The sequence below is a fragment of the Saccostrea echinata genome, unplaced genomic scaffold, assembly GCF_033153115.1.
Source record: "Saccostrea echinata isolate AGI-Se365-2 ecotype Australia unplaced genomic scaffold, CSIRO_AGI_Sech_v1 ptg000041l, whole genome shotgun sequence".
Lineage (NCBI taxonomy): Eukaryota > Metazoa > Mollusca > Bivalvia > Ostreida > Ostreidae > Saccostrea > Saccostrea echinata.
The window spans coordinates 790,798-815,571 of record NW_026889790.1 but is presented as its reverse complement, the minus strand read 5'-3'; the positions used below and the strand labels follow the sequence as shown (position 1 = coordinate 815,571).

The window sequence follows — 24,774 nt, the reverse complement described above, 5'->3', positions numbered from 1 at the left end:
TTGTTTTTGAAGAAAGCTCAACGTAAAATTTACCTTTTACGCTTGATTTTTTAACTTTGAAATTATGAATTTAATATCTAACGGAAGTCATTTTATTCATTATGCTCATCAACATAGGCTAGTAACTAATTAAACTATTTGGCGTCTTTTGTAAATTAAAATAAAAAACAAATATTAACAGAGCTTGAAAGTGATTTGAAATTGAACTTTTACTAGCAAAAAATTAGTGCCCGTGTATCTTATAATTTTAGTACCCCTTTATTTTTTGCAATAATATCGTCTAGAATTTCTCAAGTGTAAATAATGAAGAAAGAGACCAATTAAGCAGAAAATGATGAATGGGGACGCTTGGTACCAATCGAGACCTGCTATTGAAGCAAATCTATTTAATTTTAAAACTTTAAAGGTATCATAATCTTCACTTCAATTTTAGAAAATTTTGTGATCATTCTGTTAGTAATGAATATTTATTTTGCTTGAAATCAAACTATCAGTCGAATGAATTCACAGACTTTAAATTCTATCATTATCTGTGTCGATTCAATTTAGCTACAAAAGCAACCTTAAGGGTAAACGTGAGATTAAATGGACACAACCCTTCTAGCCTATATATACCTCTGGAACCAAGGGATGGGTTCAGTACCAGGTAAAAGATGACCAGAGCAGGTGTGATTTGGACGCTATTTTGTCTTTTTGCCCTCGTGGCTTCCCAGGCCTGTCCAGATGAGGATCCGGAGCTGAAAAAATGGTCAGAGGATTCAACGTGGGATGGACAGGTATAAGTTTAGAATTCTTAATCAAAATTGTTGATTCTAAAATCTTGAAGTGATTTGTAAGAAAGAAATTCTCTTTTTTTAAAAAAATCTGTTGTTTGTTATCAGAATTCTTAGAACAGGGCTATCATATCAAAATGATCGTAATCATATCTAAATATCCGTTTTCTCGTGATATTAGTGAAAACAATGTACATTGAGTAATCAGAAATTTCAAAATTTTGATACCGAGACCTTTTTCTGAAATTTTAATGCCAATGTTTTGAGAATTTGAGAAAATATTTTTTTTTTACAATTCTTTTTCGCAGTTTTGATATTAAAAAAACTTCTTTTATAATTTTTTTTATTCTTTGAAAAACTAACAAACATTTGAAAATCCAGCATAATCATAATAATATCCAAATGACAAGTTGCAGTAGGCTTTAAAAGTTCAGCTTTAGATGAAAATGTTTGCAAAGAAATATTGGTTGAACGAAAGTTGAAAGGAAATCATAAACATAAATCAAACATAATAGCCTTTGTCTAACTTTAAAAGATATCACATGGCTTGAATTGAAATCTTCAAGCGCTTTTCAAAATATTTTGGTATGCAACCTTTAGACAATTGATAAAAACTATTTTTTCTAGTTTCCATAAAAGAAAAAAATAATTTAAAATCATTATACGTAAACTCTATAACACTGGTTGAGGAAAAAGTTGTCCAGTCTTTTCTACACCATATTTGGAGGTGATTCAATTACATGTATATGTGATATTTTACTTTTTTATGAATGACAAACAGAATGAAGAAAAGTATCTGTTTAAATCCATTTATGTCACGACTGCAACACGTGATGGTTTGCTCCTCATCGTGTAAAAACTTTAATCAGTATATATAATTTTTGTGCTTTATTTTTCCAAATAAGTTTTTACTCCATAAATATATCAAGTATTAGTACATTATCTGATTGCGTTTCAGATCCGTATTTCCACTGTCAAAAGTAGAACAACTTATTTTAAAGATTCAAGTTTGAAGCTAAAGATGAAATGACTGTTTTTCATACTAATTTCTATAATTTGACCAATTTGCATCTATTTGATTAATTGATTTATTTAAAACTAATTTATGACAACGCTGTTATTTGAATCCGACTCCTTCAATTTTATCAATCTGGACATTCATATTAAATAAATAAGTCGGCAGCCAAGAGTACAACAAAATAAGCTAAATAAGATTCACTTCAAAGCCTAGTAGTTTTTGCAAAATAAATTACTCTATGAAAATTCTTTTTTACTTTACACTTTGAGAAATGGTGAAAATGAGTTAATCATCTAATTTCATTCTGTATTTTAAAAGTCTTTTTGAATGTATGATTTTTTTTTATTTTTCAAAAAAAAAAAAAAAATGTTAATAAAAATTCTGAATCTTTAAAATGCATTTGTATATTCTATTGCCACTTTGGAATTTTGAACAAGAATGTATATACCATATGATGTTATGATTAAAATAAATGTTAATGATTTTAATTTTTCTTAAAAAAAATTGATTTTTTAATTCAATTTACCGGTCATTATTTTTAAATTCACTCACACAGTCATTTATATTTTAGATCCCACAAGAAGGAGACGACCTTGTTATAGAGAGTGGGGACAAATTGCTTTTAGACACTTCCCCTCCTCCTTTGGGCTCTATTACTATACAGTCGGGCGGGGTACTGGTCGTGGCTGATGAGAAAGAAATAAGTTTAAGTGTCAAGTACATTAAAATCCAAGGAGAAATGCGCGTGGGCTCAGAAAATTGTCCATTTACGGGAAAACTGCACATAACTCTGCAAGGTAAACTTTGACATTACAGTTATATTATATTTCAGTTAGTTTTTTATCAGTCAATAACAGTCTGGGCTTGGTTAAAACTGAACCTGTGAATCTGTGAATTATTTATTTTATCAGTTATGTCTGATTCGGTATAATACTCATTTCTCTGCGAGATAAATTATTTGTATCTAATTAATTGTACTTGAAGCTATAGAATCAGAATCAGTTTGTTTCGCTCAAACCGTACTTAATAGAAAATAGAGTATAAAACAAAGCTGTAAAAATCATCAGAGGTACGTATATAACGAATTTACATAAATAATTATTTAGCAATTGTTTTATTATACATTTTAGGTAAGATAAAACTACATATAATGAAATATGGAGATAACGAACAGTATTCAAACTCAAAAGTCCTTTTAAACAATACAGAAAGGAGCAGAGCCAACGTACCATTAAAAAATCAGAGGTGGGATCAGGTGCCATGAAGAAGTAAGCATCCCTTGTCGACCGGTCTTACTCACCGTGTGCTCATTGTGATGATCGTGCAAACGGAAGAAATTGTAGACAATTCAGTGTTTAAATAATGGCCTAACAATTAGTATGAAAAACGTCAGTCAGCATTCGACTTAATGATAGCCTGTATTTGCTGACAAGGTCATTGTATCGACCATAGAACTTGCGAAATGTTGACTTTAAACGAGACTGTTTAATCCTTGTTAAATCAATCTGTTTGTCAATAGCTAGCCTCGTGTTAAAAATTGTTCGTACGTGGAGCATGTATCAAATCAAGTGGGAGATATAAATTCCATATGCAGGTGACAAAGGTATATTGCTACATAAGTAAGGGAAGTTGATGATGGAAAAGTTGAAGTCATCGAGTTTATCATAAAGTTTTGTTTTTATCTCTCTGATATTTCAATTAGGTTGGGTAATGTAAAGTCTTTGGTATGAAACTACACACACTCTGCGAAGTAAATTCACTGTTATCAAAATTGTTATCACTCATTAGAATGACTGTTCATTTTTTTTACAAAGGTAACCTTGGAGAATATGACATACCAGGTTTTGGAGAGAAGTTCATTGGTGTAGAAAATGGCGGGGTTCTTGAAATCCACGGTGAATACCGCCTACCCTGGACAAAGATCACCAACACAGTCGATAAAGTCCAGTACATTTCTAACGTCAGGGTCAGTTCACCTTCTTATTTTGTATTTATTCCAGACTGAAAACAATACAGAAAATCCTAGAACAATTCTGTAAAATCATCATGATTTACATATGTCAGAACATTTCAAAAGTAGAAATTGATAGTAGATATATAATTTGCAAATCTTTTTTTTTCCCAGAATATAGATATGTCACAAGATGCTAACGAGACAGACAACGTAGGCAAAAACATTCGGGCACTTGTTATATATGTCTTCAATGAACAAACTGGTGTCTTGGAGTCGGCGGCACAATTGGTGAATACTAATGGAAAAGCCAAAGATTTTCCCGATAATGTCGCAAAAGCTAAACAAATACTCGATGGTAAGATTTGTATTAGCGACCCTTCTTTAGAGATAATTATCAAATGAAAGATAAGATGCTTTATATTCAGAACTGAAAGTTATGAATACGTTGTCTATAATTTTTCATCATCTACACATTGTCATCTATACATTGGTCAGTAATGACAATATTAATAACATATAACAGTGATTTAAAGTTCACAGTTTTGAAAACAAATGGATATTGTTGTTTTAGCACGATATTTATTTTATATGCCTATCTTTGTAATTTATAGCAAGTAAAGTGTTAAATTAGGTAATCGAAACACTGTACGAGGGTTGATCAAAAAGTTCGCAAACTATCTCTATATTTACAAAACCACAATTCAGATCAGAATGAAATTTGGCACACATATAGTTATACACATGTTCTATAAATAGCAAATGTCATATTATGTTTTGCCTCGTGTTTGTGACGTCACAATGTGAAAATGACGTCAATATGTAGGTGACTTGTGACAAAAAATGGTTGACTCAGTCGTACTCGAGCAACGAACGGCTGTAAAGTTTAACGTATATCTCGGAAATTCATTTGCAGTAATTTGTACAAGGTGTATGAAGACAAAAGACTTACCAGAAGTTCAATCATTAATTGGATTGATTGTTTTAGTGAAGGCAGGGAGATGGTTAAAAAATGATGTTTGTTCTGTTGCCAAGCGAAAGCAAGCTGGTAAAAATATGTGTCTTTAGTTGAGCAGTTTGTTTTAAAAGATCGCCAAGTTACAGTTAATAAAAATAGTTGAATATCTTAACAATAATATGATTATTAAAACCCTAAAATATCTTTTACTATAGACTTTAAACATATGAGATATAAAAACCGAAGGCGTCCATACTTTATCCACACTGGATAAACGATGCTCGCGAGACAGAGGACTCGGGTTGTGATGGTTACTGTGCTAATTCTGAGAAAGGATATCCTTATCCACCCATCTTATTGCCGAGATTTGGCCATTTCTGACAGATGGTCTGTTCTTGTTATAAAAAATAATTTGCATGGTAAGAAATATAAGACTCGGAAAAATTTCATAGCTTCTGTGAACAGACCGCTGCGGAGCATGTCATATGACCGCCTGGATCACGTGATTCGCGCATGGGCAGATCATTAAAATCGGTGAGGACTACTTTAAAAAATAATGAACACTGAAACCTCATTTTATTTCTTTTAAGGAAGTAATTCAATTAGTTCGCGAACTTTTTGATCACCCCTCGTAAATACAGTTTTCTCTCACATTGATGCAAATTTTTATGTTATGCTTCCTTTTTTCGAATACTTTATTTTGTTTATCACGATAAATTGATACAAGCAGTTATAATTAACAAAAGGCAAACTAACCAAACCCTTTACATAATCCAGCAACATGCTTTCTTCGTTTCTTTTAAAATTAACGTCCATAAGGGAACAATTAAATAAATAAGAAAAGATGGTAAGGAATTCGTAAATTACTTATATACAATTCCATCGTGATCGGGTTCTCTTTCTTTGAACTTGATTCATTGAATTTAATAATCAATGTTTTATTATCAAACATATAATTTAATTATTTCATAATTAGATATCCCAGCAGGAAAGATAATAGGGTTGGCATTGAAGAGGCGCTTTAGGGTGGAGCGAGTTGACCCCTCCGGACTATTTGATATGCTAGAGCAGTGGGCCTATGGCACAGTAGATAACACCTCTCTACAGTTCAGAGACTACAAGTTTCACGGTGCTTGGTCACTTATCAAGAAACAAGGTTATATAATTCTCTTACTTCAATAATGTGTAAAGTTGTAAAATGATAAGAAAATATTGATATAAAAAGATTTAAATCATTTTCGTTCAAAGTATCAATTAGAGCAGATAAAATATATCAAGAATTGGATGTATCATAAAAAACATAAATTAACACCAAAAAATCTAAAAACAACAATTGATTTATTTGTACAAATATATAAAAGCTTAAAAGTCATTGATATTAATCATTCTTTCATTTAACTGATATATTTTAGATTGTTCTATTGAAATGTCATGCAACTTTTTATAAATTTAGATAAACTATAAATGTAAGCTAAGATTAATTTTTTTGACACAGGCGACGATGCAAGTACCCAAGAACTTCTGCTGAATGATGATGGAAAAAATATTCGCATTGCTGAGCTGTACCACGTGGAGAACAATATCAAATTTGGAGTGCGTAGCTGGGTTCATACGGTCAAGAGAGGTCAATGTTACTCCCGTGGAAAGTCCAGCTTAATGCAGTATTCCCTTCCCGTGATTAATGTTGTAGACGATGCACAAACATGGCGCACGGGTAATTTTTTTTCCCTAGAACCCTTTATAATTTAGTAAGTACGTAGAGTGTGTCTTTTTTTTTTTTTTTGCAAAAACACAAATCAATTATAAAATTAACGCTGAAAGCATGTTAAAACCGATTTTTGTGGTAGCAGAACTTAACTAGTATATTGCTGAAGTATTGTGGTGTATGACCATGACCTTATTGAGACATACCATTATCTTCTTTAAAAAAATTAAAAAGCGGAAATTTATAAGTTCACCCTAACTTAAATAGTTTGATTTTACAGTTTGAAAAATTTGAATTTCCTGAAAACAAAAGACAAGTTCATACCTGATGCTGCATTTTTCAACATTTTTCTCAAAACAAAGCAAACTAATAATTTTTGCATTGATCAATGCCAGTACCAGATTTCCTAAAAGCCAGTAAGTAAGATATTGCTAGATATAGTACCTACTGGTAGCTAAAGGCCGTTTTATTATATCTTGTCCCTTGATTAGTCAGTTGAGATGTTGTTAATTAGAAATCAAACGCACTTCCTGAAATCACAGTTACTGGTATGCTTTACCAATGTAATGTACACATCAGGGCCAGTCACTCATCAGGACTTTTAAATGCAGGATACCTAATTTTCCATTAATTTCTTCAATTATTTCAATTGTTCAATTTCTATTATCCACAACAATTTTACAATAACAGTTTAAACTGATTGAAAACCCTAGATAATCTTCTTGTCTAGTTATAACTACATGTATTTACTTTTTTGTAGTACATGTATTTTCTATATTGAGAAGGGTATAAAAGAAATTAAAAACAAATTTATTTAAAATGCAATTGAGTACTAACAATTCAATCACATATATATCAATGATTTCCAAATAAAATTTAATGCTTTCAAATTCAAGACTCGTACAAAAAAGCACCTTTGCAAAGGTTAAAAAAATTAATGGTCAAAACCCTGGAATTGTAGAGACCTGTCATTTTGTTGAAAAAGGATTTGTGAGTACACAAACGGCCTCCACTAGCTTTTTGCAAGCATTGATCTTCCTAAATTGATATATCAAAGTATTTTGTCTCATTTGAAAGGGAAGATCCTAGATCTCAGGCTGGAGAAAGGGAATCTTTGTGGAAATCTCGCTGTCTTCCTTCTTGATTAATTAGTCCCCTACCGGTGAAACCGGAGGGGACTATAGGTTTCCTCTGAGTCTGTCCGTCCGTCTGTCTGTCCCTCTGTCTGTCTGTCAGTCTGTCCCACTTGGTTTTCCGCACTTTTTTCCTAAACGCTTGCAGATATTGAGCTTATTTTTGGTATGTGAGTGTATTTTGATGAGTTACAGATCAAGTTTGCATTTCGTTCCGCTTCATTGATTTTTGACGGAATTACGGCCTTTTCAATTTTTTCGGTTTTTCCGCAATTTTCTTCTAAACGCTTGTAGATATTGAGCTGATTTTTGGTATGTGGCTTTACCTTGATTAGTTATAGATCAAGTTTGCATTTCGTCCCGCTTCATTAATTTTTGACGGAATTATGGCATTTTCAATTCTTAACGGGAACCAGATTACACCTGCCGGTAGGGGACTAGTATTGCTAATGCAATACTCTCAGAATGCTTGTTTACATAGCAATTCTTCAAAACCTTTACATTTTGTTGTAGGTGATACTGTGGCACTGATGTCCACTGACTTTGACTGGAAGCAAACGGAATTTGGGACAATAGTCGACTGTCCATCTTGCACCACTAACCAGATACAAGTTAACAGTAAGTGGGATTTCTACAGTGTATGTTGTATACATATATCAACACAGGAAGTTATGTATCTTTTAATCACTAAATCAATGCGTTTTATTTCATATAGTTGAACCAGAATTCACTCATTTTGGCGAAATATACAAAAACGTGGACATGCGCGGTGAGATTGCTTTGGTAAACCGAAACATATTAATCGAAGGAGGACCTGCGGATAAGGACAAAAAGATTGGAGGACACATAAAGGTCAGCAGAAAAAAAAACTTTGTGTTTGTTAATTCTCCGATCTGTTTTAGGAAAGTTGAGTATATTGTGTCCATTATGTCCAGTTTTCTTATCTTCTACATCTTATCTGTACAAAAGAATTGCATAAGATAAGCTATGTCATATACTAGTAGATACCAATAAAATTTTGGAATTTTGATACGGTCTCAGGAGTCCTCGAAAACGTAAAAGTTTCTGGATTTTAATTCTTATTGTCATTTTATGCCGTTTAATCTGTGTAGTGGTGAAAGCCAGAAATTGATTTACTCTATCAATGTCACTTCAGTTGACCGATTTTGACTTTTGACAGTTTTGCGATTGAGTGCTAAGGATAAATTTTGAAGTATGTCTTTTTACTGGTGACTTTTACTCTAATATTACTAAAATTGCATGAATAAAACAAGTAAAGAACCTTTTGGCAACTAAGAGCTTTTTCGAATTTACCAATTTTCTATGTTGTGAGTAGGGATGTCAAAATATTTATTTTCTTTAGTCGAATATTCGATTGCATTATTCGAACGATAGTCGAATATATTCGAATCTTTTTCGGAAAATAAAATTTTATTTCAAACCTCATTGGTACATGACGTATTTAACCCCAAAACCTTTTTTTCAAATTTATTAAAAAGTAACAACAAAATTAATGTTACACAGAGATGTTCACATGCACCTAAAATGGGGATAGCGTGTTTATATTAACTAAATCTTGTCCATAAATCGGTCTGTAAAGATGTTTTTAGTAAGCATAAAAAATGACAGTATTATATATTTTTAAAGCTTATTAAAATAATTGGAGGGGGGGTGTTAAAACACACACTATCCACACACCAGATGTCTTTGATAATGTTAAACAGCTGAACATACTTTTTGTCCCGGCTATCAAAATGTCTTTAAAATTTGTAAAAGAATATTAATTTTATAATAAATATCGTATTGTTCAAACATGGGTACATGGTATGAGATCAAGTCCAATCAATCATATTACAAACAAAGCCCAGAATACTGAGGTTATTTTATTACAAAAACAACACATTAATTGACAAATAATTCTCGCGGAAGTGAAGCATTTCTAATTACTGTACTATCTACATGTAAAGTCAGCTGTTTTTTATGAGGAAAATTATCTTATCGACTGTGTCCAAGGAAAGACGGTTTATCAATTTTAAGATGAGAATTCCATCTCTTTATCACTCTTTTATTGAATTTATTTATTCGAATGTCGTTTCGTTATTCGATCGTCTGTCCATTCGACTGATAGTCGAATAGTCGATAATTCGTTGACATCCCTAGTTGTGAGCCTTTGGAGAAAATTAAATTTCTTAGTGATGATGTCATTCATTCTCATTTTTTTTAAATCCCGTATTCATCTGATGAGGTTTTATATGTTGAGGGAGATTTCTAAATATTTCATGCAGTTTCTTTTCCAATGAGAGCTTATCTGTTAAGTGTATTAGCTAACTGTCATTGGTTACTGTTATTTACTGTTAATGATATTCTGTAAATATGTTATGTTTCAAATGGTTTTTACAAGCACTTTCGGTTAATGAAGTTGTTCAAATCACTGCATGGTTTTTTGTGTTTCAGCTTAATTTATTCATCTACCTTTCTTTATCAATTACATAATTATAGTATTTTATACACGGCGGTTATGGAGGTCTGCTAGGTTTTGAACCCTTCCATTCCTAAACAAATACATGCTTCACATTATATGAAGGCTTATTTTATCCAATTTGACTCAATACAACACATACAAATATTATAATTTGAAAAAATAAACTAAAAAAAAATTAAAGTTGAAACATAAATCAAACTTAGTTTGTGTGTGTGTAAGGGTGAGTGTGTATGTGTGTATGTAACTTTTTGAATTGCGTTTTATTCTAACAAGTATGGGTTCTAATATTTGCAGTTTTTGAAAGGATTTAAGACAGTACAGGTGAAGAATGTGGAATTAAACAGGATGGGACAGCAGACCTCCCTAGGTAAACACATCGTTTTTTTTTAAAAAATACATTTTATATCAACAATATCTAAACTTAGCTCAGTCACCCATCAAGGAGAGATTATTTTTGCTTTAAAAGTTTTACCAAAGTAAACATCAAAATGCTATATAGCCATATAATAACAATTTTGAAAAATTGTAAAAAAAAAAAAAAAAAAAAAAAAAAAAAAAAAAAAAAAAAAGGAAAAGAGAAGTACATGTAAGTGCACAATGAAAATACAGAGCCAATGAACTTTTTAAAAAAAAAAACAAACAAACGCAAGTAATGGCCAAACTTTTCAAACGTTGGTTTTATCCGATTTGGTATTAGACAATTGGCATCTTTTTTTTCTATAGGAAAATTATCCTCTTGACTTTTATATAATTAAATGGCATTTTCAATCCAAACAAATTAACTTCTTTGATTAATTGTATGGCTTTTTCAATACATAGGAAATTATCCTCTACATTTCCATATGTGTGAAGATGTAGATGACAGAACCAAACCGTCACTTTTAAGCGGAAACAGTATTCACAATTCCTTTGCTCGCTGTATCACAATACATGGCACTCATGGCGCTCAGGTAGGTACATTTGAGTGTGATGCTGCAAAGTAATTTTGACATTAAAAAAAACTTTAGAGATACTCTCAAATACATGCAAATCAATATTTGTTTTATTACAATAAAACTTTCGCGGGGTTGTATTGTATCATACCATTTGTGTTTTGACTTTATACTAAATTTTACTACGGATACTCCCTCCACCAGATCAATGCAGATCAATACATAGGGTTTCTTCCAGGCACCTGATCCCATCTATGGTGTTTGCAGGAGTCAATGTTTTTGCCCTGTTTATAATACATTTTGTTTACTGATTTATAAGGTTTATCACTGCTTGTTTACTTCACCTTTTACATTTTACAAATGCATGTAATGTACGGAAGTACATAACAGGTATGCGGATAGTTTTAGAATGTCACCAGTTGTCTAGTTATGTTTTAATGCTGCATAACATTGACATGCACTAAATATTTTGTAATTTTGTCCATTATTTATTATATATTTACATTCAATGTATTTTTTTCAAAATCCATTGAAAATCTACAACATTCAAACCTCTATAAACGCACATGAAACCTTGTAACAAAAGGAACTGCACACACTTTCAATAAACCAGGAAATCATAATGGATCTTGTTTTGGCCCAATTTAATTAAAAACAATTATTGCAGTTCTAATCTAACAATTATACTATTCCCCTGCAATATTTATTTGCATTATTTAATTTTCGATGTCGAAACGACTTTTACGTCTGTTGAGAAAACATACCACTTCTGAAAGGCGCTAAATTCAAAATAAAGACGAACGGAATAAACATAAATTATGAAGAGAGATAAATGGAGAATATAAAAATAAGCATTTAATTCTTATTTTTGGATGCCGTCGGTCGTATATAACAGTACTTTTCCGTGCTGGCAATTATCATACCGCGCTAACCCGCGGTATTTAATTTGTCGGTATGGCTATGCGCTGTTATACGACCGACGACATCCAAAAAATAAGAATTCAATGCTTAAAAACATTCCCTTAAATACGACTGATAGCCAGCTTATCAAAATTCTTCAATTGTTCACCATTATATATGTCTAATATGAGTAATACCTCTGCGAAGACCATGATCATCGGAAATTGTCTCACTTTAATTAGTTTCGCTTCAATCTTAGTAAATAAAAATAGTAATATGTTATTGCTCTTAGTGATAAAAAAAGCAGTGCTCACTTCGAGATATCTTCTATAAAATTGTATAATAGGATAAGAGTTCTCTTTGCATAGTTTTCCAGTGTAACATGTTATGTAAGTCTGAATGTTCTAAATGTTTTTGTTTACCTAGGTTAAAGACAACTTCTGCTTTAATACTCTTGGTCATGGATACTTTTTAGAAGATGGAGGCGAGAAGAGAACGGTATTGGATGGTAATCTTGGAGCAGGACAAAAGAGAGGGAATCTCATAAGATCCGACATGTTAGTCATCATGTGTTTAATTATACTTAATGTCAAGTTCAGAAAAATATATATTTTGACTCCGATTGATATAACCGATATATACAAGTTTCACATTCTTTTGCTTACAATATTTATTTTTTCTCGTCTTTATTTTGTTGCTATCATTCAGGAATCCAACAACATTTTGGATAACAAATCCACAGACATACGTCAGAAATAACGTGGCTGCAGGCGGAGAGGTACATTTTAACAATAAACCATCCAAATTATGTAGTAATACTAGGTATCATATAGGTATAGGTCATCAAGATAAAGTTTGCAAGTTAAATTTGAATAATTCTTTGATGTGCTATTCGTCAAAAATCATAACATTGTCAATTTGAAGCCTCCACTACAAAGTACTCAATTGTTATAATCTTAAAACCTTAGATATCTCAGGACTTGAACAAAGGTGCAGGCATTGTGTATTTACTTAGAGGAAAAGTATGGAAAACTTTATGAACCATGACTTTCTAATTTAGAAATATTAAACTAACTAACCCAAAGGTCAATTTTGAAATATCCATGCATTTGTTAGACGAAGGGATAGAGGCCAGAAGCACATAAAATCTTCAGCTTGTCAAGGGACTTGAACGTTTTGTTTTACTTGAGCAACGTAACAAGAATCAATTTCTTTGCTTTTAATATCGGTTATGTGTGATCATATTTATTGTTTTTCATGCGAAGAATTTTTTGGCAGCAATTTTAAATTGCATGATGAAATGTCTGAGTATATATATTTTCTATGCGAAGTATATTAAGAATTTCTACCGTAGAGCATTTATAGTTTCTCTTGTTTTCAATTCTTGCAAGGTCCTTTCTATATATATATACATACATATATATATATATATATATATATATATATATATATATATATATATATATATATATATATATATATATATATATATATATCGCTTAACCTGATAAATGGTAAACTATTTTAAACCACACATCGTCGTCTTTACGTCAATGTCATAGAAAAAAAAAATACACAAAGAATAAAAATCATGAATTAATTACATTCGAACAAAAGTTATGAGTGAGAGATGATTAAAATTAAAAAAAAATAATCAGTTTATGTACCAATTATGATAGTTTGATTCATTGTCTGTAGGCCCATGGATTCTGGTTTGTCTACCCTAACTCACCCGTTGGTCCCTCAGCAAGCCGTGGATTCATGGACCAATATGAAGCTATGCACACCGCAATATTTGAATTCGACAACAACGTTGCCCATTCAAACGCAAAGGTAACTTCAAAGAAATTAATTTTTCATTCTATTATTCGATGAGTTACAATCTTAACTGCATGACTTATTGAGGAAGCTTATTAGGAAAAATAGTATGCGAATCATTAGTATCGATAGATTTATATTGTTTTTTTTTTCTTTTTTTTTTTTTGGAGCTATTTACTCATGCTACAGGCATAGTTTAATTTGTTTTATGTTTATTTTCTTTGACAGAGTGGTTTATTCATTGATAATATTCTGAGATCTGACGGTAGTCTTGTATCAAGTAATTCTTATGAACCCTGGAATGATCCAAAAGATTCAGAATCCGGGGCTAAAATGGTGACGATAAGAAAACTTACGGGTAGGTTCTTACTTAATTATTTTGAAATGTCATTTGTTTTTACAGCAAACAATCCATGTATCAATATATATTAACAATAAACACTTAAAAAATTTATGTGCGTTACACTTCAGCGTACAAAAACATGAAAGAAAATGCTTGGATTAACGGTGGTTTATTTAAAGTCACCGAGTCTTCGTAAGTCTTGTAAATTTCATACAATAAAGATTCCATTTGCTCTCAGTTTTATTAATAATCCTTTATTACAAACATTGTAACAATAATAAGTGCACATAAAAATGAACCTTTTTGTATTTGTCATAAAGTAATACCATTAAATTTCATAAAATTAAAGAATTTGCACTTTGTCTTTTTTTTTCTTTACTCAGATTCTCTGATAGCGTTATTGGACTTACATTTAAAAGGTATGTATAAACATGTATCACGTAACTTATCTTTGTCTGACCCAAACTCTGTCAGCCATTTTAGACTTATTTATTCCAGTGATAGTATACATGAGTCAGTGATCATGCTTGCTTCTATTTTATTGCTACAGAAGTTCTGAACAGAATCAATACATTGAAAAGAGCGTCTTTATTGGGGATTCTCCGAACACTGGGTCCCCCACGGTGATTTCCAGTGGGGGAGCATCCAAAACCTACCCTAGATCTGTTCCAATAGCGTTTGCGTAAGTATATAAATATACCTTGTAACAAATAACATTGGCAGCATTTCTTTTCAAATAGTTGTAACTTTTAACGATAATTTAATGTATTGATAACCATTTTAATATTAGCGACCAACCGCGCCAAGGGTTCGTGTTTTATCATGGCCCTGTTTTTGTTGATGACACGTTTTTCGGGGACTTTGAAGACACAGAGAATTATAGGTCTGGTGCTCTTGGTTTCCAACGTGACAACGACGGTCATAGTTCTCCAATTAGCGCCGTCAGTGGAATCAAATTTGGTTTCTCAGATGTAAGCTTTAATTAATTCAGAGGAGAAAAATCTAGGTTGTCCATTTCATAAGTTCTTTCTTTTTAAAATGTTTACTTTTATCACATTTGACTACGGTGTATTTTATGTGCATAAATGAACTTATATATATATATATATATATATATATATATATATATATATATATATATATATATATATATATATGTATGTATGTATGTATGTATGTATGTATATAAGATGTTGAAAATGAGCAATAGGTTAATAAGTAACACTTATAATACCATCAAACTGGGTATTCTGTATCTGGTTTTCATTACAATAGGAATAAGTAAAAATAATCAAACATTGTGTTTAAAGCCATCCGAGGGTAACCGCGTGTTCGACGGGAATGCTACAGACAATGGTTTTTCTGGACTAGACGGTGATTTGATCGGTTCTTTCCGGGATACTGATGGATCAGTGTTTTCTACCGGATCACAGATTGTTAAAGATCTTCCATTCCACTCAACCTCAAACTGCTATCAGAGGACTAACTGGAAAATGATGGCCTGTACAAACACTTTCGGACAAGTAATTGTCTATGAATATCTGATTCACTATATTAGCAATTACGGTAGTTCATCTAATTGAGTGAATTTGTGCAATTACGATAATTGTACAAATAACTTTTTAATTGATTTTTTTGAAGCACATGTTTATAGTATTATGTAGGCTGTACCGAAGAAGAATTAGACATGATTCTTAAAACTGAAAGACATTTGTAATCCATCTATCCAATCACAGGTGCGTCTATCATGGAATTTCAAACCTACTGGGGTAGCAAATGACGTTTCCATTTATCGGGACGACCTCCCCGATAACCCAATTGAGTCAGACGCCAGGAAAATGGCTCCATTTATGGCCATTTTGGGAGAAGGATATGGTTATTTAGCTAAAATGAACGGAAACGTGCCGACTTCAGTTGGTTTTAAGGGACTTGGTTTCACCAAGTTAGTTTTGTTTTGTTTTTTTTAAATTAAAATGTGGTATATGATCTACATGATTTATAAACGTATCTTGACATTTTTTATGTTGGTTGTTATCCTTTCCATTCAACTTAACTTTGCAAAATGATATCAATTTTAAGAACTAAAACTGCACGGATGGGACTTTGCGTACCTAGAGATGCTACAATATTTGTCAGAGTACTGGATCTCACATCAACTTCTAAATGGAACAAATGGACTAAAGGGGAGTCCTTGTCAACTATCGAGGATCTTGACTCCAGTACAAATGCTAAAAATTACTTCTTAGATTCAGAAGTTGGGTATGCAGTTTTGAACACTTTGAACCTCAATGTTTTTTCTCAATGTCCGAAAAACTCAAATTTTTGAGTGTTGATATTTTTCATAACACAAACAGATTTCAAATATAATCTCTGGGATCTATTTTGTCAGGGTTGTCTTCTTCAATATAATGCATGAACGGGAATACAGCTCCTCAGATGCGCAGGATTGTCTTGATGAACGATGCCCCAGTGTAGTGGTGAAGATAACTGGTGGTGATTCTTCCGATTCGGACTGTACCTCCAGGGCGTTTGATAAATACAAGCGAGAATCACGTGACTCCTCCCCCGTACGTATAGTAATCAGTAGTGTGACGTTCCATTTGCATTCATTTGTGTTGATTTTCAGAGCACATAAGGTTCAGTTATAAGTGGTTTGTTTTGAAGTTTTATATATATAAGGGATGTCAACGAGTACCCGGTTTACCGGGTACTCGCTCGAACGTCCGAGTATCGAATACTAAAATCGGTACTCGGTTACTCGGATGTGTATTTTTTTCATATTTCAAAGTGCATATATTTATTAAAAACTTATCAAAAAATGTGATTTAAATATGCATTGTCCATGTCTGTACAGTAATTACCGTCACCTACACCAGTTAATACCCGTTATCGCCTGTGGCTGTGTTCGTGTATATAGAGTAATTAATCACTGGACACTGTACACAGCCGTTCTCACCTCTTGTGACCCTAATTTCTAGATGGCTTTCATTATTTGTTTTCAATGAACATCGTTTAATTATGATCTATTAATTATTCTATGATTATTCAATTAGCATATGAAAACGAAATCTGACATACATAGAAATACCGCTACCAATTCACCAGACTGTTCAAAAGTGAAGAAATATTTATAAATAACCGAAGATTTAAAAAATGTTAAAAGGCACCTGCATGTGCATAGTAAATTTAGCGTATAGGATGGAAACAAACATATATTAAAGGAATCACTTTTTAGTTTGCTGTGCATACCAGGGCATCAACGGCAGTTGGAAACGTGGAATAATTTATCCATAACGGATGGAGTTGTAAATATCGAGAAATTAACATACTTAACTTTCAGAGTTATCACAAAGAAAACATTTGCAAACGTAAAATTAATAATATACAACTCGCGATTACGACAGAGTCCATTCCCCACTGTTCCCAAAGATATTCTCTCTCGCTAGTCTTTTTTTTTTTTTTTATTCAGATTTTACAAAGACATTTTGGGGTAAAGTCTCCTCAGAGACCCCCTCATAATCCGCACCATATGTGCCTACAGCTTTCTGGATTGGATAGCATAGATCTATGTATACATTGACATTATTAAAAATAATAGTATAATGACAATGAAAAAAAAAAGATAAATTTCTAAACAAAAATGATATAAAAGTATTCCATATTTTTTTTCTTCCGTTTTGTAATGTCAAAATTTATACAGTACAAATGATATCCGGTTGTAACTTTGAATATAAACATTGAGTTATCTTCGACTTTTTTTTTTAAACAGTCAAATAATGCAAAAAGACTCGAGGTAAAATTAAAATCTACAGGTTATGTGTATAAAAATTTACTGCTTATGAAATCCGTGTTCTCATAGAGGTCCCATTTCACCTTCCAAAGTCCATATTGACCCCCACTTGTTAACATGCTTCTTTGGTCAGGCTACCCAAGAAGCTTTGGATTTCATAAGTTGTTACGTAATTATAACATGAAGGAAAAATGCTCTATTAACTATGAATTATATATGTCTTTCAACATTTATACACATTTCAGCTAGTTTGAATTTTTATATGACATTTTTATAATATTATAGTACATCAATAAATTGCTCTTCACAAATTTTATCAAATTTTCAGTTATACATGGTTCACAATTTACACGACATTTCATTTTATATTTATATATTTTCAGAGCTATATAAGAAATGAGTATGTTCAACATTTCAGATAGCTGAGTTTCTTAAAAAAAACCAATTACTATATTTTTCCAGCCAATATTGAACTTCAATGATTGGCTTACTTTTTTCCATATATACAAGGAATCATTACACTTATATAAAAGATGTTCTATATTTTCTATTTCACTCTCTCGCTAGTCTAATCATTACAAAGTTGCGTCCTTCTCTTCCGTTGACCAAATTGTCTTCATAAATAAGAACTGTAAAGCATTTGTAATTATTGGTGTATTAATTGATCATGTCTTTTGTGTTTGTTTGATAAATAAATTTAGTACAAAAAGAATCGTTCTCGTTGGGCTCGATGTTTATGTACATGCATTATAACATGTTATAAACGAAAGAAAACATCGATGTGGTAAACAGGTCTCAAACCCTACATGTATAAACACTTTTTCCGAGTACCCGGGTACTCGATCGGAAAATCGTCCGAGTAACTGATTATCAAATATTGACCGATTTGACATCCCTAATATATATATATATATATATATATATATATATATATATATATATATATATATATATATATATATATATATATATATATATATATAAGAGGGAGAGAGACTGATTTTGAATAGAAATGTTCATAAATAATAGATTAGATATAAAGAACCTTTCATTTTCTTTGGTGTTCAAATATGCATCTTGGTGTTATTTTCTCTGAAAATGAGTACATTTTTCGTCTACATTTTCTGACATTATAACAGAATTTCACAAATTTTTACACTTACTTTGGACAACTATATGAACAAAATCAATTAGATATATTGCTGATTTTTAAAGAAATTAAAGTTTAAGTAAGTGGACACTTTCATGTATTAATGTGATAGACATGCAAGTTAAGATTTATCCATTTCTTTTTCAAGGAGACCGAAATTACTGCCTTGCCAACAAGTGACCTTTACCCACCTCCTGTAAGTATTGTTATTGAATAAATTAACCCTCACAATTTGATTAAAAATTCATCTTTGAGAATGCTTTAAAAATTCTCTAAAAATGTCCATGCTTATTTATTTCAGTTTCTTTATTATAATTCTGTTGAAAAATAATGGAAGTGTCTTGCCAAAAAATTATTTCATTTAGGGGTTTAAAAATTTAATTAGTTTCATTTTATTTTTATCTTAGTCCTGGGGTGCTGGCTCCTCACGTGATTAAAAGAAGAAATAACCGAACTGTAATACTGTAATACTTTATATTGAATGCTTTCTTTTATATGAAATAAAAATAGAATTATTTGAATATGAACATCTTAGTTATATCTTCTGTTTTTAACCACAATTTTATGATTTTGAATACTAGTATTTCATGGTGTTGACTATGGCGTGTAAAACGTTGCATTATTATACTTTTTTGTTATTTCTATTCAAAAATTTTGCTCTTCTCATTCTAAAATATATCATTCCTATTCGTTAAAATGTGATTCCTATTCGATAAGTTCTTATTCTTATGCGAAAAAATGTGCTTTCTATTCAATAATTTATCATTCCTATTCGATAAATTGTTATTCCTATTCGAAAACATGTGATTCCTAGTCGAAAACATGTATTCTGTGTTTTTTCAATAGGAATAACATGTTTATCGAATATCAATCGTTTAATTATCGAATAAGAATGACAAAATTATCGAATAGGAATAAAAAAAAATATCAAAAAGGAATCAGTTTTCGAATATGAATGACATGTTATCGAACAGAAAACACATGTTTTCGAATGTGAATGATATATTTTGGAATAGGAATCATATTTCTTCCCATAGGAATAACAATTTATCGAACAGAAATAACAACTTATCGAATAGGAATTACATCTTATCGAATAGAAATATAATCTGTATTTATGCCGTGTGTGTTCATATTGTATGAAATATGGAGATAACGAACAGTATTCAAGCTCAAAATCCATTAAAACAATACAAATCTTGAGTAGAGCAAACACGGACCTCCAAAAACATCAAAGGTGGGATCAGGTGCCATGGAGGAGTGAGCATCCCCTGCCGATCGGTCACACCCGCCGTGTGCTCCTTGTCATGATCGGGAAATAACGGAAAATCCGTCGACAATTCAGTGTGTAAATAATGGCAATTACAGTTGAAAATAAAAGCACAAAGGAAACAATTATAAACACTTTTTTGTTCTTTGATTGTGAAAGATTCGTTGAGATACAAGCTTAGTTAATTGCATTTGTGAATATATAAATGTGTATATCTATTCTAAATCAATCTACATAAGCATTTAGATGTTTGTTAGAAACTTGCACAGTTCCTCAGGGAATATTAAAACAGCCCATTTATATATTTGAACTGCCATAAACTCCCTCCATCTTGTTTAGCATTGTCTAATAGAGCAAATAAAAAGGCTAGATTGAACTTTACATGAACTTTATTTCAAAAAATGAGGATAAATGTAAGCAGATCAGATTTTACAAATATTAGATTCCTTTGTTGTGTTCACGCTTTTAACATCACTCTTACTTTTCATTATGAAAAAAAAAAAATTATGAAAAAACTTTCTGTGTGTGAATTAAATTCAACTTCATCGAAATTTTTTTTTGTGTGGATTTTTCAAATATGCTACATGTATTGTTAGGCATTAAATATTTATGCGACGTCAATTTATTCATAAAGCTGACCAATTCATGATCAAAAGCTTATTGATTTTCATGAGCTAGTAACAGGTACACAGTACTGCAATAATTAAAAAAAACGATGTAAAAAAAAAATAAATAAATAAAATTAATTTACAATTAAAGTACACGTTTCATTGATCTGAATAATTAAATTCCCTGTTATCAATATTTCTTTTAATAACTTAAAAAACGGTCGCAAATTTCCAAAATGTAAAAAAAAAAAATATATCAAAAAGCATCCAAACAAACACAAAGTATTAAATCAAGACGACTTGTACTAATTGAGCTCTGTTATTAAAGTTGATATTACTTATTTTTAAAACTTTATAATGAAATTAAGATCTTAGAGCATTAGCTATAGAATAGTTTTTTGCCATTCTTTAAATAATGAATGGTCATCTAGTTTTAGATCACTTGCTACAAAGAAACTTTTTTTCAAAAATCATGAAAATACACACTAAAACTATGTTTGTATTAGTAAAATGAATTAAATTTAGCCGGATAAAGTTTACATTTTTCTCAAGATTTATCAAGAATGAAAAAAATAATTGAAAAATACAGATTTATAGAAGAAACGGGAAAAAGGTAAGAATTTTGAACATCATAGAAAGTTTACAATTTCTTAATACTTAAAGAATTTGATAATTGCATCATTTGTAACCAAAAATGTCCAGAAACATATACCTATCCAGGCGTCCAATTTTTTTGTACCAAGCAGGGATGGGGTAATTGTAATCAGTAATCATAATCAGCTGTAATCGATTACAGTTTGCTGTATAATCATGAGTAATCAGTATTCATGCATTTTTCTGACTACAAGTAATTGTAATTTAATCAATTACTCTGAAAAGTCTTGTAATCATGATTACTTTTTGATTATTTTATGAAGATTACAATGGTAAAAAGTCACCCGCGTGGCGCAGTGGTAGAGCGTCCGCTCTAGAGTAGGGAGTTGATCCTTATGTCGTGGGTTCGAATCCCACTGTGGGACGTGGAGATCGGTCCTTCGGATAAGACCGTATAAATCGAGGTCCCGTGTCGCAGTAGATGCTGGCACGAAAAAGATCCCTCACTGCTCAATGGCCCTGAGTGCTGAGTATAGGTCAATATTTGCAGCTCTCCACCGGCAAGTGGTGGCGTCTCCATATGAGTGAAAAATTCTCGAGAGGGACGTTAAACAATACACAAACAAACAATGGTAAAAAAACTATGGTCTTTGATGATATTCAGTGGATATTTTTTCAGTCTGCAAATTTGTGTATAAGCAAAAATTATGATAAAATTATAGGCTATATATCTTTTATTGTCCTCGGGAATATATTCCATTTATGAGACAGGACTTTTTTTTTTACTTTAACTCGTGCTTCAGTTGTGGAAATATAAAAAAATAAATCCTGACCCACTCATGAAAACAAATCCTATCCAACTGCAAAACATTGAGTATCTTGTAAGTCTTTTTCAGGGTAATTGATTGATTGATTGTACGTTGTTTTACATCTCGTTCGAGAAATTTTCAATCATATAGAGAAGTCACCATATACCGCTGAAGGACTTCAAATTTAGACGCATTTTCTCGGCACTAAGGGTCATTGAGCAATAAGGGTTCTTTATCGTACCAACGTCTACCGTGACACGGGTCCTCGGTTTTTAAGGTCTCAACTGTTAAAGTGCCGAACGCTTGGCGAAGGAACAACTGCTACCTATTTTATCTGGACTTAGGTCAGCCGCGGCCGTGATTCGAACACACGACCTTCCGATCACGGAGCGAGCGCTCTGCCGACTGAGCTACCGTGACTGTTTTTTCTGAGTGTGGCTGTATACATTTTCATTCAGTCTGGATACTGTAAATATTAAATTTTATTCCCTATTACTAATTTTCTGATAAATTAAATATGGAGATAACGACCAGTAATTAAGCTCAAAAGTCCATAAAAATACACATCAAAAGCAGAGCAAAAACAGACTTCTAAAAAACATCAGAGGTGGGATCAGGAGACATGGAAGAGTAAGCATCCCCTGCCGACCGGTCACACCCGCCGTGTGCTAGTTGTCATGATCGTGAAAACGGAAAAATCCGTAGACAATTCACTGTGTAAATATAGTGGCCTTACAATTAGTATGAAAAACGCCAGTCAGCAATCAACTTAATGATATATTGTATTTGCTGACAAGGTCATTGTATCGACCATAGAACTTGCGAAATTATGACTTTAAACTGTTGATATTCTTGTTTTCATCTACTTCTTTGTCAATAGTTTGCCTCGATTAAGATACTGCACGTATGTAGAGCATGCTCTTGCATATCGAATCAACTGGTAGAAAAAAGTTGAAGTAATCACATTTATCATAGAGTTTTGCTGTTATGTTACCATCTTTTTCTAGTAAAATATCCAAATATGAAACAGATGCAGGCTAAGTAGAATCTTTCAAGTTCACTGGGATATATCGAGTCGACATATGAATGGAAGTAACTACAGTATGTTAATTGATAATACCTCGTCGATATATCTAAATGTATGAAATTATAATTTTCGATGTTTGTCATTGCCTAGTATACTCAACTTTGACTCATAGGACTAATTCTGGCTCACCTATGCTTCAAGATCAAATGAAGTATTTTAACATCAACTTCAGAGTGATTTTTAAGAAAGTAATTTTTAAATGAGCTAACACAAGATATGAAAGTTTCCGAGTTTCGTTTTTATTTAAGAAGCAGCAGTTGTCTATGATATCATAAAGCTTAGTTTTCAATTATCGTGAGTTATGGTTGAACAAAGTTTAGAAAAGTCGTATGTTTTGATGTCAATGAATTTAGAAAAAAAATGGTGATTTTAATTTTTTTAAAAGTTCTTTGGAGTTTTTGAGAATCCACATCTGAATTACATTACTTCTAGAATGTGCTGTAACAGCAGTTTATATTTTTTGTAAAGAGTAAAGATTGGAGTTTGGTAGAGCATTCGCTTGGCCTGGCAATGTATATTTGTTGTAAGGATTTTTATGAAGTTAAAGAATCCAGTATATAAAGGGTAGATCGAACTCGGCTTGGTTGAGTGGAATGTTAAAAGTATTAAACACAGAAATGTTATTTTGAAGAATTCCATCCTTAGAAGTGAACTGTGATAACAAGCTGGGTTTCCAGATGTAGAATTAAAACAAAGTTCTTCTAAAATAGAATTATAACAATGAGCTTTACAAAGAAAGGTAATATTGTTTCAAGCCTTGTCTGCTGAAACCATAACACACTGTTCAAGTATGAAGAAACGGAAGAAAAGATAGATGGTTTGCATATTGCATTTCAACCTTCTTAATCGATTCTTGAACACTTGTAAAGTGTTAAGGTCTTCCCTTTCTTATTTAGCGCAACGTCTGGCATAATCTTCGAAATAATTCATAATAAAAATGATTGATTGATTGATTGTATGTTGTTTAATGTCCCGTTTGAGAATATTCACTCATATAGATACGTCACCATATACCGTTGAAGGGCTTCAAATTTTTTTCGGGGTTTATTTTTTTTCGATCATGACAAGGAGCACACGGCGGATGTGACCGGTCGGCAGGGGATGCTCACTCCTCCATCTTATCCCACCTCTAAATTTTGAGGTCCGGGTTTGCTCTGCTCCAAATTTGTATCGTTTCATTGGACTTTCGAGATTGAATACTGTTCGTTATCTTCATATTTCATTTAGTCATTTACTTGGCACTAAGGACCATTGAGCAGTGTGGGTTCTTTATCATGCCAACGCCTACCGTGACACGGGGTCTCAATTTTTAAGGTCTCATCCGAAAAATCCGCCACTTTCACTTCAACGTGTCGAGAGCTTGGCGGAGGAACAGTCGCTACCTATTTTTTCTAGACTTAGGTCAGCCGTGATTCGAACACACGACATTCCGATCACGGAGCGAGTGCTCTTT

The 24,774-nt window shown here is 32.0% G+C and overlaps 1 protein-coding gene across 1 annotated transcript; it reads left to right on the top strand.

Moving 5' to 3' along the window:
* Positions 1-653: 653 nt before the first annotated feature.
* LOC133200832 (cell surface hyaluronidase-like) lies at positions 654-19,474 on the top strand. Its single transcript, XM_061336647.1, has 24 exons — positions 654-776; positions 2,363-2,588; positions 3,606-3,757; positions 3,917-4,100; positions 5,677-5,856; positions 6,196-6,414; positions 8,052-8,156; positions 8,254-8,390; positions 10,315-10,387; positions 10,840-10,970; positions 12,279-12,409; positions 12,561-12,630; positions 13,551-13,685; positions 13,899-14,028; positions 14,142-14,205; positions 14,397-14,432; positions 14,564-14,695; positions 14,804-14,984; positions 15,324-15,536; positions 15,750-15,955; positions 16,093-16,272; positions 16,403-16,580; positions 19,102-19,149; positions 19,361-19,474. The coding sequence occupies exons 1-24, from the start codon at positions 654-656 to the stop codon at positions 19,388-19,390; spliced, it is 3,264 nt and encodes a 1,087-aa protein (XP_061192631.1). The 3' UTR covers positions 19,391-19,474.
* The last annotated feature ends 5,300 nt before the right edge of the window (positions 19,475-24,774 follow it).

Coding starts and splice junctions, on each gene's coding strand:
- LOC133200832 (XM_061336647.1), top strand. CDS start 654: ATGACCAGAGCAGGTGTGATTTGGACGCTATTTTGTCTTTTTGCCCTC. Junction 12,410..12,560: donor AATCTCATAAGATCCGACAT/GTTAGTCATCAT, acceptor GCTATCATTCAG/GAATCCAACAACATTTTGGA. Junction 14,985..15,323: donor TCAAATTTGGTTTCTCAGAT/GTAAGCTTTAAT, acceptor TTGTGTTTAAAG/CCATCCGAGGGTAACCGCGT.